The following is a 14,257-nucleotide window of genomic DNA, read 5'->3' as shown; positions in this document are numbered from 1 at the left end:
CCTTATCAATAGACCCAGACATTCGCATTTCCTTGTCAATAGTTGCTTATCGGTAGAATCAGGCCTCTGTCTCCTCCCCTTATCAGTAGTCTGTGCCTTGTTCGCTTGGTAAGCATGATAGGTGTTTACAGCAGACAATACTTTTGTTTAAGCAAGGGATTCTTCTAACTCTCTTATACAATCCCCTGTATTTTCCTTTGTACATTTCATTAACCCTGTATCAATCCCCCCTTTTCTATAAAGTAAGTAAATTCTTTTACTATATTATTTATGACAGAGCTATCCATGTTCTTTCTATCGATTCACAAAATGATTTTGATATACATTGTACATTTCATTAACCCTGTATCAGTATGCCACGACTGATATTGCCAATGCATTTTTCTCCATTCCTTTGACAGCAGAGTGCAGGCCAGTTTGCTTTTACTTGGAGGGGCGTCCAGTACACTTGGAACTGACCGCCCCAGGGGTGGAAACACAGCCCTACCATTTGCCATGGACTGATCCATGCAGCCACAAAGGGCAGCACTGAAAACAAGGAGCAGAAGAACTACACGAGTTTCAGTGAAGCAGGAAGGGAGAAGTTTGTCGTCCCCGGAGGGCTTTTCCTCAGCATGGCCAACCTCTAACAGATGCTGCTTTAGGCCACTGAGCAGCCAGTCTGTCTGAGTAGCTACCCTTGGACTTAAAGCCCAATAGTAAAAGGGAAAAAAAGGTTGAGAGTTTGTTCTTCACCTGCATGGGTAGTACCTAATTGCCTGACGTTTTCACAAGCCACTTTGTTTTACTGGCCTTGTGGCCAGTGGAAAGTTTGGGCCAGTTTCACTCCCTCTTAATCCTCCTACAAAGAGCATTTGGAATGAAGTACCATCACACACAAGAACACTATTCCATTTGCTTTGGTAAGTTAAAGAGATATATTGAGCACCACAAATAGCTGATTAAGATGTTGCATTTTAATGCTAAGAAATACTACATTTCCTGCTACAATAGCCTTAGTCATACATTACTCTCAGTAGTTATTCCTGCCGGAGAGAAGAACTTCATCTAACTACAGCATATTAACCCCCAAGGCATTTCCTTCATGCTTCTAGGCAGGCATCCTCACCTGGTTAAATAAACAGGTTTTCAGAAGGGAAGAACTGGTGCAAAAGTGCTTCATGGCTTATTAATGCTTCTGTAGTCTCACATTTCTCCAGAAACACTTTATTGGCTGCTTTTCACACCCTTGCGCACATTGGTACCACTGATTCTGGCTTATTTGCATTACAACTCTACTTGTACAGAGCTCAAACTGATGCATGCGTTGCTCAAAAACAAAACCTGAAGCTGCGGAACAGAAGACTCGAAACAGGTGAAGCGAGCAGCTCTGAGATCGCGCTGCTTTGCAAACGCAGGACATACGACTCAAAATCATTTCTAGAAAGAGTCTAAATGTGTTCCATTAAGCCAAGGTATCTCCACACTGACACTTCTTCAAGGATTGTTCCTCCGCTGGTTGAGTTTCACTCCCTTGAAAGTACTTGTATCTGAACAGTCATCCAAGTAGACCACAATTCCACACACTGGGGAAAATCTGAGGTGTAGAAACATTTACTTTGTACTTTTCCTCTCAGCCTTTATCGCAAACATGCAATAAAGCAGAACACTGGCAGGATGACACCCCATGCAAAACAAGGCCCATCAGCAAGCCTGGAACAACCAAACAGCCTCTCCTTGACAGTCAGAAGCGGATTTGACACACATCACCTTGGGAAGTCCGTGGCTTTGCCAGGACGACACGTTTCCCTGTGCTGTATCCCGAGCTGCTCTGCAACTCCAGCAAGCAAAATGGCTTTGATAAAGCACCGGGTCTCCAAAGCGGTCACTGGCACAGTAGGCACGGCTCAGGTTCAACAAGTTTGTGAAAAACTGCCTGCTGCCAGAAGCAGCCCGAAGAAGCCACCCTGCGCTTCCAGCATGGAATTAGGGGCTTTCCCTTAAGAACAGTACGTGCACTGGGAGGAGAAAAGCATCGTGGTAAAAACGGCAGCTCCCGAGGCATGAGCGGCGTTGTTCCTTGCTTGGCGAGCAGGCGGCGGCGGCTCCTGGCGGGGCCTGCCGCCACCCGCGGGGAATCGAACGCTTCGAAGGGTTCCACTTCCCGCCGTCCTCACGTCCCGTCCGTTAGTTGCCATGAGCGCAGAGTCGCCCTAGGCTGCTCGCTGCTGCGGTCCTGCTTCCGGACGGTCCCCGACGTGCGAGCCCGGCAAGCGACACCCGGGGCGGGGCGGGGCGGGAGGGCGCCGAGGCGGCGCGGCCTTGCGGCTGTCCCCGCGCAGTGGTTGCCGCGGGTCGGAAGTGGCGAGTGGGGCTGGGTCGTAGCGTGAGGTGGAGGGAGAAGGGCGAGGCGAGGTGAAGCGAGGGATCCCTCGGAGCCGCGCTCTGCCCTCGCCTTTCGCGTCAGGGTCGCTTTGGTTTGGCTGTGTTTGGGCTCTTGCCGCTCCCGAGCGCGGACGTGCTGCGTGCCGTGCCGGTCCGTGAGAGCAGCGGTGCCACAATGCTTTTCGGGACCAAAACCTGTCGGAAAGGCAGAGCGGGGGGTGAGCGGGTAGGTGCTGCAGGCTTAGCGCTGGTGACGGAAGGCCGGACAGTTCCATTTGGAACGGGTACTATGACGTCAACCGACTTTGAGAGCTTATCTTGCGACCCGGAACAAGCAGACCCTCAGACCCCGGTGAAACACTGGGCAGCCGCGCCTCGGGAGAGCAGAGAAACCCCTGGGCGGACGGACACCCCGGTCCCGGAGCTGACAAACTCGGACCCCTTTGCTTCCCGCTAAGGTTAAAGGGATAATTAACTGCGGGTTTGCTGGGTTGGCGGCTGGATTATTTCTGATGAAAGTGAACAAGCGTGGCGTGTGTGTGTGTGTGTGTGTGTGTGCGTGCGTGCGTGCGCAGGGTGTTCCTTACTTCGAATTTGTGTGTGTGTGTTTGGGTTTTGGTGGGCTTTTTAGGATTTTTGGGTGGTTGGTTTTACTTTTTTGTTGCTGATTTGGTTTGGTTTTTTTTTCTTACGGTAGTGTTGCATTGTGGAAGTGTCGTTTGCAATTTAGAGACGTACAAGTGCCTTCATGTCTACCTGTAGTAGTTTTGTATTGCTCCTTATTTCTACCTGGGTGTTTTTGTGTACGTTATTGTTTTGCAGTCACTGCTGCAAATGTTTGTTTTGTCATGAGACAAATGCGTAATCGCTACTCCCCAGTTACATTCAGTTTTGTGAGTGGGGTTTGAGTTTGGTTGTTGTCGTTTGGGTTTTTTTTAATATTTCTTACCAGCTATTTAGTTCTTCAAGTTATTTCTTTGATAGTGAGTGACAGAATTTCCTTCTGGAATGCTTCTTGATATTCTGAAGTCAACAAAAAAAATTTTTACCTCTGTTACAGATACCAGCAATGACTTTAAAGAAGAGAATACCTTCAGTGTTTAAAGAGGTATCATTCAGGTGGCCCAACAAATGTCCTGCCAAGAAAAGAACAGCATGCACTGCAAACTTGGGCCGAGTACAACCTGAGGAAGCTCCAGAGAAAGTACCGAGAGGTTCTATTTATTCTAGAACCTCTGAGAAGCCTAAGCCTTTTGGCCGGGAAGAGCTAAGTAAGTGTGTCTTCTGTCCTTCCCCCCTTTTCTTCAGAACGAAAACCCTAAAAGTTAGAAAACGCAGTTCTCGTTTGTTGCACTGATATAAGACGGGGTTGTGACGAATAAAGCCTTCAGCACTAGGCTGCAATTTTGTGAGTCCCCTAAGGCAACTGCAGGCACTGGCGTTGGAAAACCTGTAGTTTTGTCTGTTTAAAAATCTACTTGTAACGATCGGTTTTGAGGAGGTTTTTATAATACACAGACTTAGCCAGGTCTTCTGTGTTGTGCAGAGAAAAGTACATTTCACCTTTGTCTTTATGGCTTCCATTCTTCACAAGTCTCTGCATGCTAACCCTGCTCAGGAAGAGGTCTGGTATCTGTAGGGTTACCTGCTCTGCTAGTTACTCGCTTACTTTTCCGTCCTTGTTCTTACGTTTATTAGCATAGAATTACAAATGTCAATTAAGTTACAATAAGGAAAAAGACCAGAGTGGTAGTTTGTCTTGTACTGGAAGAACTGAAACGGGTAAATAAACCATAGTTCAAAACTGTGTGCTGACCTGCAGATTCAAGTGGCCGTGTTTAAGCTGTTCATCTCGTGGGTTTGCGTGGCGGAGCAGACCTGGCTTTTCTGGGTGCTCCTGCAGAATGCTACCTTTTAAACATCCTTTTTCAAAGAGAAACAGTAAATATTTTTTGAAATCTGATTTTTCTTGCAGTTGTTAACGATGGAATTGCCCCACCACGTAAAATTCTTTTTCCACCTGAGAAAATCTGCATGGATTGGCAACAGCCACTGAATGTTGGAGTTGGACTGGAGAACCTGGGCAATACGTGTTTCCTTAATGCTACTCTACAATGTTTGACGTACACACCTCCTCTGGCCAGTTACATGCTGTCTCTTGAACACAGCAAGTCATGTGAGTCCTTTCTAGCATTATTATAAATATGTTGGGCAAAGGTGAAAGAACAAGAGTGATTCTGTGGAGAAAACGCGTGGCTTTCCCGTTTTACCTGTAGAAGCCGGCTTTGAACGCCATCTTCGTGGTCTTTTTCAACCTAAATGATTCTGTGATTCCGTGATTCTTTAACAGAAAGCTCGGAATGGTATATAAAGTGCATTTGTCCATTCAATGCACAATGGTAAAATTGCAAATAAAGACCATTTCTTGCTTTGTGTGAATAATGAAGTACGTTGTAAAGGAAGGCATTTGGTGAACATTTGACATTTGGATTTCCTGCTGGTAGAAAGGTGGTAAAATTTAGGATGGTGGCATCGTGGATTCTTTGTCTCTGCAGCCTAGATACCATAATGTGCTAATACTGCAATAAATGACACGTTCACTATTGACCCATTAAAAAAGATCGCACCCTAGAAAGCACTCTGAGCTAATTTTCGCTGACCTGAAATGGAAATTTGTGTGGGGCAGTATTAAAATTTTGACTGGTTTTATTCTAGTTAAAAGTTTGTCTTTTTTGAACCTTTGAATTTGTGTTCTTTGCATTTCCATTCTACGCTTGAACTGATTTGGCATTGGAGCCTCTTTGCATATCCTTCTAGGTCTATTTTGACAAAGGTACATGCGTGCTTTTTGGTTTGGCATCTTAGTGTTTATTCCTAGAAATTTAACTGTGTTTTTTTGACATAGATAAAAATGTGCCCAGTTAAGAACCCTGTCGCAAAAGGGAGGGCAGAAATACTTACACATACCTTCCTTTCATCTTTCCTTTCTCCCAGAGGGTTCTTAGCTCTGTGTCACGTAGCTCACCTAACAGCAGTATCCTGAAAATCACACACATTCTCTCTTAGCGCTGTGTCATCAATTTCAATAGTGTTTGTCACGGATACTAGTTTTTGGTTTTGTTCTTTTTTGGTAGCAATGCTTATTTGACTAGACTGTGTTGCTTCTTTCACTCTTCAGGTCACGAAAAAGACTTCTGTATGATGTGTACATTGGAAGCTCACATTAACCAGGCCCTGTGTTTCTCTAATAATGCTTTCAAACCTATAGCTGTTATCAATGGCCTTAAAAGTAAGTAATTTCAGATGGTTCTCTTTTGATATATTTGGTAACTTTTCAAAGCACTATCTGATGCATAGAAATGATTTTGGTACTTTTAGAAACGTGAGTTTTCTTTCAGTTTCTATGAGAGAAATATAACCACCTTCTTTTTTATTAGGAATAGGAAAACATTTCTGTTACGGCAGTCAAGAGGATGCACATGAATTCTTGTCCTTCACTGTTGATGCTTTGCAGAGAGCTTGCTTGAATGGAGGAACCACGTACGCGTAAACAAATCATTTCACTTTTAGATGTTCTCTAGCCCCTTTTACTCCTTTCTTTACTATAGCACATTAAAACGAATGTCCTTGGTAAAAACTGTTTGAAGAGTTAACTCGGAGCCTCGCATCATCTGAGGTCTGATTTACCATTTCTTTCCAGATGGGACACATCTTCTCACGCCACCACACTTATTTATCAAATATTTGGAGGATACCTAAGATCCCAAGGTACTTGTTAAAAATCTTCCTGTCCTTTGAACTGGTCTGTGTCTGTTCGTCTGTAGTAAAGGCCTCTGTACTTTGACTAAAGTAAAATGTATGAAGACTTTCAATTTGTCCAGTCAGTGCTAAGCATTTGTATTTTGATTCCAGTAAAATGCTTGAACTGCCAAGCCGTTTCGGATAGGCACGAACCATTCCTCAGTATTACTCTGGATATAGAGGTAAGGTGTTTTGTGAATACGGGTCGAGCTGTAGAAGGACCTGTAGAGCTTTCCAAATAAAGGCATTTTACTTAAAAATATATACTGCTAAAAGGAAAGAGCTTGGCGTTGGGTGGGAGTGGATTGGACTTTGGCCTTGTGTGGAAGGCATCTAGGTGCTCTCCCTGTCTGCAGTGGGTTTAAGCTGTAAAAACAGTAATTACATCTAGACAAACGCCTATACTCTCAGACTACTCGATTATTCTGCTTCAGCATCTATACATCTATCGTTAGGCTGATGGGTTTGATCGTTCTCATTATTGATGCCATAGCATAGTACAGATGCTGTCTGTGGCACTGCAGACTTTATTTTCTTATTTCAAAATAGCATCATTTCCACAGGAGGTAAATGCTCAGCGTACTCTGAGGTTTCTGCCTCCTTCACAGTGGTTGCCGGTTGACAGTAGGTCACTTGAGGATGCGCTAGCAAGGTTCTCTCGTTAACTAGCAGGAAGTGTTTGAAATTTTGCATTTCCAGTGACTTAGTGCTCTACTTTCTTATTCATCCAGACCGTTACGTCTGTCACCAAGGCGCTGGAACAATTTGTGAAACCTGAACAACTGGGTGGAGAAAACAGCTATAAGTGCAGCAAGTAAGATTCTTACTAATTCCATCTGAGTCCAAGAGAACGCATTTCATGTTATCACATGAATATCTGGAAAGAGAAGAATTGCGGCCATTAGCTCCTATTAGACTTTTATTCCTACTGCCGCCTGCACTGGGGTTTATTAGCCTTCGTAATTGTGAGGTTGCACACAGAAATGTTCATCTGGCCAGAAGTTAAAGGGGGTGTCTGCTAAGTAGTGGTGAGCTGAAGCACGGAGCTAAGGACAACGATTTGGGGTGGGAGGCAACATCAGCTCGTTGAAGGTCCTAGTGTTCCCTGTGGAAGAAACTGGGATTGGGTCTCAGTGCATGTGAACGGTGGTCATTAACACGAGCAGCCTCTAATGACTCGCTAAAAAATGTCTTGCACGGTTCTCGTGCTGAATTGTTGGGAAGCCTCTCCTTTTTGTCATTAGGATAGATGCTCAGATGTTTGCTTGGCTATGAAAAGAGAATGTTCTAAGACCTTTGTTTTGTAGAGCTGTCCGCTTACATGCTGTTACCTTCTGTCTGTTAACAAACCCAAAGTGCGGCGTATGGGTTCATAAGCCTGCGTGAGAGACGTAAACTTGTTTGAATTTTGGGAGGGGGAAGAATTTGCTGTTAAACATTTGTCTGTGCTTGCTTTTAAGGTGCACAAACATGGTTCCTGCCTCCAAGACGTGCACAATACATCGTTCCTCCAAAGTTCTTATCATGTCGCTGAAAAGATTTGCAGATTTTAGTGGTGGCAAGATCAGCAAGGTATATTTGCAGCTGTAAAGCAGCTTTATCTTCTATATATCTATGTTCTTTATCTTCTTGGAATGGGAGATTTCCCCAAGAAAAGATCATTTTAAAGAGGGGGAGTTTAGATTGGATATAAGGAAGAAATTAGGGTTAGGGTGGTGAGGCACTGGAATGGGTTGCCCAGGGAAGTTGTGAATGCTCCATCCCTGGCGGTGTTAAAGATCAGGTTGGACAGAGCCTTGGGTGGCATGGTTTAGTGGGAGGTGTCCCTGCCCATGGCAGGGGGGTTGGAACTAGATGATCTTAAGGTCCTTTCTGACCCTAACTGTTCTGTGATTCTTTGATTTAAAAGTTGTTAGTGTTTGCAGGCTGTAACTATAATAACAATTGTCTAAGAAGCGTCAATCTAGCAACTATGGCTTACGGTAACCCTAAGAGTAGACGTCACTCTTAGAGCTAATTCTGTAGAAAACAGTTCTCTGCAGCTTAAATTATTAAATGTTGTTTCTGAGAATAGGTATTTTTAAATGAATGAAGAATATATTTGTGTGATCCTAGCCTGTGTTCTTAGAAGGGTTTTCCTCAGGCTGTTCCATGAAGCGTTTCAGGGTAATATTTGAATCTTCCTGTTTTCTTTTAGCACGTAAACTACCCTGAATATTTGGATCTCCGAGCATATATGTCCCAGTCAACGGGAGAACCACTCATCTATTCTTTATATGCAGTTCTTGTTCATTCTGGTTTCAGCTGTAATGCAGGACACTATATCTGCTTCATAAAGGTGGGTATCGGCTTGATTTCCAACAGGGTAAAATAAACAAAGAAAATGAATGTTACTGGCAGCCACCATTTTGATGGAGAAAGGTTGAATGATGTGTTCTGTTCGATCTGTTTGGTACGTTTTGTGCTGTAGTGTTCCGCCTGTGATGTCATTTCGACAACATGCATTTTGTCTGAAGGTATCACTGTCTTTTATTTGCAGGCCGGCAATGGATTTTGGTATCGAATGAATGATGCCATAGTGGAGCGTTCTGATATCAAAACAGTTCTCAATCAGCAAGCTTATTTACTTTTTTATATCAGGTAATACCAACTACTGACTCTGTTCAGAATATATTTACTTTCCTGTTACTGATACTTTTCTTTCTTTCCAAGTGTTTTTCTTTCTGTCCTAGGCAAAGTTTACTGTTTGTGTAATTCAGTTCTGTCTAACCTGAACTTACCGCTGTCATTTACTGTCTTTCATTGTTTGCCCTTAAACTGGTGAGCTTGTGCATATTGCTCTACATCTGCTCTATGTAGCTGTCTAATATAGAAGAGGAGAAATTACGCCATAGAAGGTGTAAGGGGGAGTTGTTGCTCTGACAAGCACAGTCATTGTAGGGAGACCATTGTCTATTTCTTACTTTGTAGTCTTGGTTGAGTCTTTTATATATGTCTTCTGTGTCACATCATCTGTTCCTTTAAAATTATAGTTGGGGTTTTAATCCAAGAATAGACTGAAAGAAAAACTCTAAACTGAGATCACTGCTTTTTTCCCAAGGCGCTATGATTTGACACTTGGAGAATGTGGGCTTTCCTTACCAGCACCGTCTTATGCCCGTTCATTCCTTGGTCAGCGGGGGCCTAAGAGTAAGCAGGCTGGATTTACGGGACCACGACTTCCTCCTCATATGGTTAAGGTAATTTGCAGGGAGTAAATAATGACACCAAATTGATAATGTTGTTTTCTTTTGATGTGTGGGGGGTATTGTTTTATAGCATCGAGTTCTATTTTCCCTCCCACACTACAGCTTTCTTCACAACCGTCATGCGACAGCCAGAATTATTGAAACAGTGGCTAATCCTAAACTGTGCAGCCATGCTACTTCATTATACTTCCAACTCAAAGTGCTTTCTAAAGCACTGACAGCTACGCTTTTGAGACACTTGAAGGAGTCTATTAATTCTTGATGATGATGATGATAAGAACAATAGCAGTAGTAATAATAATTAAATATCACTCTCCGTCAGTGTTGCTTTAGCTGAGACAGTGAGAAAGATTTTTCTTGGTCCTGAGTAGCAGAGCAATTATTGCAGTGTTTCCAGGGAATGTTTAAAGGGGAAAATAAACATATTTGGGAAGAGCTGTAGTCAATGTTAAGTTGTTTGAGTGGGTTTCAAAAAATGAGGCTCATTTGATACCAAGATGCAGTAAACCAAAAGCAGCAGGAATTAAATACACTTGTTGGACTTAGGTTTATATTGGAAGTGAGGTGTTTATCTTTTTAGGTGGTGAGGCAATTTTTAGAAATATTTAGTAGGAGAATTTAATGTTTTAGTAAGTGCTGTGTAATTGCACATATTCATCTTGCAATCTTTTCTTTTTCAATACAGAAATCAAGTTGTGGAAATGGAAATGGACCCCTAAAAGGAGATACAAATCCTCTTGGTATGACCATAAACAAGCCATCTTCAGCTCCACCAACTGCTTGCATTCGAAACGTGGAAATGACCAGGCCTTCATCTACGGATCCATCGAAAGCCCAGAAGATCACTATCAGTATTCCTAACAAATTGCCTGAGCTTCAGACTGTGTCACAACCTGGCTGTGTTACCAGTGCTTTGGAGAATGAGGATCTCAGCAAGGCCGTTCCTTCCTCCACAATTACAGATTCTCTCAGAGCAGAGTCTTCCTCAAATGCATCTACAGTGGCAGTTGCTGCTAACATTTCCAAACAGGAAGTTCCTGATGAAATGTTTGTAGAGCCAGCAGTGAATGTAAGTCCTACAGTCGGCTCCGATGCTCTAGTCCCTTCCAGTGCAGAGTCTTCAGGAAAGTCTGTGGAGTCGAATGGCGTGTTGAAAAGGAATTGCAGCATATCTTCATATGGAATTGTAATGGGGAAGGTGGTTGGCACATTGCAGAATTCCCATTCTTTCTGTGAGAGTGCTGAAGAAGAGAGATCCCATCATGAGCTGCCACAAAATGATTCACTAAATGGTGCTATTAGTTTAGATATTGGATTTAAACAAAAGGGACAGAAACTTGATGATTTTGCTTGCCAAGTCCAACCTGCTAAACCTTCTGAGATTTTCTTTGCTAAAACAAATGGATTGCTTTCACGAGCAAGTTATGTATGCTCCATCTAGAACTTCTCACCTATGACGTGTTTAGTATTCAGGAGGAATGTTCCTAATTCATGTGAAATACTGTGAAAACACACAGCACTGATTTCCTCATTAACACTTTGTGCTACTGTCCCATTAGTTTTCTACATTTGTTTTTTTGTGGTTTGTTAGTTTGTTAACGTCTATGTTTTAATTGTAGATACCTGTAGCTGAGTCACCGATTCCTCAAGAAATAATCTTAGAATCCCTGGCCTGCAACCACCTGAACAGGTTGTCAGAGAAAACAAGGTAAATTGAGTATACTCTGATGAAAACAAGATTTCATACAAGTTTATCATTCTTTTACCCATCTGCTAGTACTATTTAATAGAAAGCTTTAAATTAGTACAGCAAATTCCACACTGTACATGTAGGATTGCAGATGTCAGCACCGAGCATGTGTTATTGTCATATTAAATACAGGCAGATGCCTCCTGGAATGCTTCTGTTTCTTCACAGAATGGTTTTCCATTTTTTACCATTGGAATCCTTTCTCTGTTCTCTTTTTTCCACCCTAGGATGCGTGCGAGCCAATACAGGCCTTCGCATAATGAAAGAAACAGTCCAAATAATGGCAAAAGCTGGGGAAAATACTCTGATTATAGATCCCGAAGCAGAGAAAGAACAGAACAAGACAGGAATAAGTATTATCGTTCCAAAGGAGAGAAAACCTGGAGCCCGGAAACATACTGTCAAGATGAAGCACAGAGATGGGAAAAATGCAGATATTACGAGGATTATGACTCTGCTCGTAGAACAGGAAATGGTAGAGAGAGGAAGTACACTCATTCTGACAAAGACTTTGACAAACGGAGTCAATTCTCGAAATCAGAGCGGGATGATCCCTGCAAGAGCAGATGGGCTGACAACACTCACTGCAGAGAGGAAGGAGCGCATCACTTGAGCAGCCACAGAGGGAACCTCCGTCATTGTTCAGTACCTCCGCAGCAGTCTGAAAAACACTCTCGGGAAGGGCACGCACCTCCACCTGCCTCAGCTCGTGCACAATTTGACAACGCTTTCTGGGAAAATAAGAAACTGAGGCTTGGCAAGAGGAAATACAGTGACACAGAAGGAGGCGAAAGCGAAGTGGAAAGGAAACGCCGCAAGATAGATGATAAATATCAAGAGACGGATTACAGGTAAACAGGGATTCCAGCATAATCTGCAATTTTTTCCCTAACTCTTCTCTGAATGTTTCTCATGCCTGTCTTTTTCCCATTGTGTCTAAGTGATTTATAATAATAATCCGCCTGCGGGTTGGTCATTAGGCTGGTCATTAGGTTGGTCAAGCAAACGTAGGAAGATGTTGCTGAATAGCGTTAGAACGCTAGATCTGGAGCACAAAGTTAAGAACCTGTCCTGGTTTAAGCCCAGCCTGCTGAACCCAGGACAGAACCGCATCCGCGCACTGTTCTTGATTAGGTTACAACAGTTACATATTTTTAACTCCACATATTCCACAATTAGCCCCTGTAAGGATTTGTGTACAAACCAAGACTTACTGTTATTTAATCTGAGGGCTTATGTCTGTTGCATCTGAAGTCAGATGTGCAGAAATTACTGCAAAATAGCTGGCACACAGCAAGCCATCACCTGTGGTAAAGTAAATAACACTTCATACACACATCAAACACTGCATCCCTTTTCCTATTTTTAACCTGCATGTTTCCCTCAGACCTCAGGATTTGGATGGCCTTGTGTTTCACATTGACAATGACTAGGACTGGTTTGGCTTTAGTGAATGCTTTTGCCAGCAGGTGGCCAACTCTGGTTATTTCTAAACCAGTCAAAAGTAGAGGAAGAAGTTAAATGTCTTGCACCCCACTACACAGGCCAGGGCCGTTAAGATTAGTGCGCTATTTGTGTAGACGTGAGAGATGTTAACCGATAAACACAGTGACAGAACCCCACTTTGGTCCACTGCTTGCAACACAAGTGGGATATGAGGGCTGTGAAAAGCCATTTGTTAAGTCTGGAGAATTTTAGTATTTCCTCAAGTCCATAGATGTTCATGAACTTCCTCTTGTGGAAGGTCCGTCTTTAAAAATACTAAATAAAGGGGTCTGAAGTAGGAACTTTCACTTTAGCATAGATCCAAAATGCAGTCTGTTTGGATGTGGGGAAGCTACCTTCTCAAGTCCGTCAGATAATATAGTCACAGAGCAGATGGAGCTGTGTGCAGGCTTGAGACCTCTCTTTCAGAAACCTAACCACTGAGACAGGGTTTGGCGTTGAACGTCATGACATGGACTGACATTGCTTTCTTTTGTCTTTCAGATACAAAGCTCACTGATGGAATCCTTCGATACCCAAACTAAACCTACTGTCAAAACCAACTACGTCTTATCATCAAACCTGACTCTTTACCATCAAAACTGTGTGCCATCAAAGCTGATGGTTTACCATCAAACCTGGCTGTTTACCATCAAGAATGACTCTACCATCAAAACTGACTGCTTACCATCGAACCTGTCTTTGCCGTCAAAACTGACTCTTTACCACCAGACCTGACTGTTTACCGTCAAACCTGGCTTTACCATCAAAGCTGGCACTTTAGCACCAAACCTGACTGTTTACCATCGAAGCTGCCTTTACCATCAAAACTGACTCGTTACCATCAAATGTGACTTTTTACCACCAAACGTGACCGTTTGCATCAAACCTGACTGTTTACCATCGAACCTGGCTTTACCATCAAAAAAGATGAGTCTTTACCTTCAAAAACAACGACTCTTTTATCTTCAGACTGGACTTTATCGATGTTGACCATCAAAACTTTGAATTTATTATTGAAACATTCACCGTCAAGACAAAATCCATATATTTTAATTCCATTTTCTTAATATACTGTCACTTGTCTGAAGTCTCAGTTGTCTGGTTTTGTCTCTCTAAAGGGGCTAGTTAAAGACAAATTTATACTGTGATTTTAATTTTTATTATTAAATGCTAACAAACTGTGGTGCACTTCATATTCGCTGGTCCTGCATCAGGAGACCAGTGAGTGGGAACCTCTATGAAATAAAGTTCATCTGACTAATCTGTCTGGTCTAATTAATCGACTTGAGGAGAAACGATCTGAGTTTTCCCCCTACTTGCCTTACATTTTGCTGAAGCTCATGGAAAGCAATGGACAAAATTCCTCCTTAATTTAGGGTGGGAAACCAGCTCTTACCGGAGTAACATTTATAGCTGCACAGCTATGAGTGTTCAGCCTTACGAAAACAACTGATTTTGCAGCTGAGGAGTTTTCTCTCTGAAAAATTCAACCTGTCAATTTAAATCAGTGTGCTTAAAGGTAGGCAAAGAGGCCTTTTACTTACAAGAGCAGTTGCAAAATCAGATCTTAACCTCTTAAACAAGTAAATCAGCACGCACCTCCCAT

The 14,257-nt window shown here is 42.8% G+C and overlaps 1 protein-coding gene across 1 annotated transcript; it reads left to right on the top strand.

The window, feature by feature from the left end:
- Positions 1-2,625: 2,625 nt before the first annotated feature.
- LOC136017826 (ubiquitin carboxyl-terminal hydrolase 42-like) lies at positions 2,626-13,878 on the top strand. Its single transcript, XM_065686482.1, has 16 exons — positions 2,626-2,822; positions 3,425-3,635; positions 4,340-4,540; positions 5,543-5,653; positions 5,802-5,904; positions 6,065-6,132; positions 6,277-6,347; positions 6,897-6,979; positions 7,626-7,737; positions 8,363-8,503; positions 8,705-8,805; positions 9,266-9,404; positions 10,099-10,830; positions 11,033-11,121; positions 11,391-12,014; positions 13,153-13,878. Exons 2-16 carry the CDS (start codon positions 3,434-3,436, stop codon positions 13,166-13,168), a joined length of 2,793 nt encoding a protein of 930 aa, XP_065542554.1. The 5' UTR covers positions 2,626-2,822; positions 3,425-3,433; the 3' UTR covers positions 13,169-13,878.
- Positions 13,879-14,257: the final 379 nt, after the last annotated feature.

Source organism: Lathamus discolor, chromosome 6 (genome assembly GCF_037157495.1).
Source record: "Lathamus discolor isolate bLatDis1 chromosome 6, bLatDis1.hap1, whole genome shotgun sequence".
Taxonomy (NCBI): domain Eukaryota; kingdom Metazoa; phylum Chordata; class Aves; order Psittaciformes; family Psittacidae; genus Lathamus; species Lathamus discolor.
Note: the sequence above shows the minus strand (reverse complement) of the source record. Positions and strands in the feature narration are given on the sequence as shown.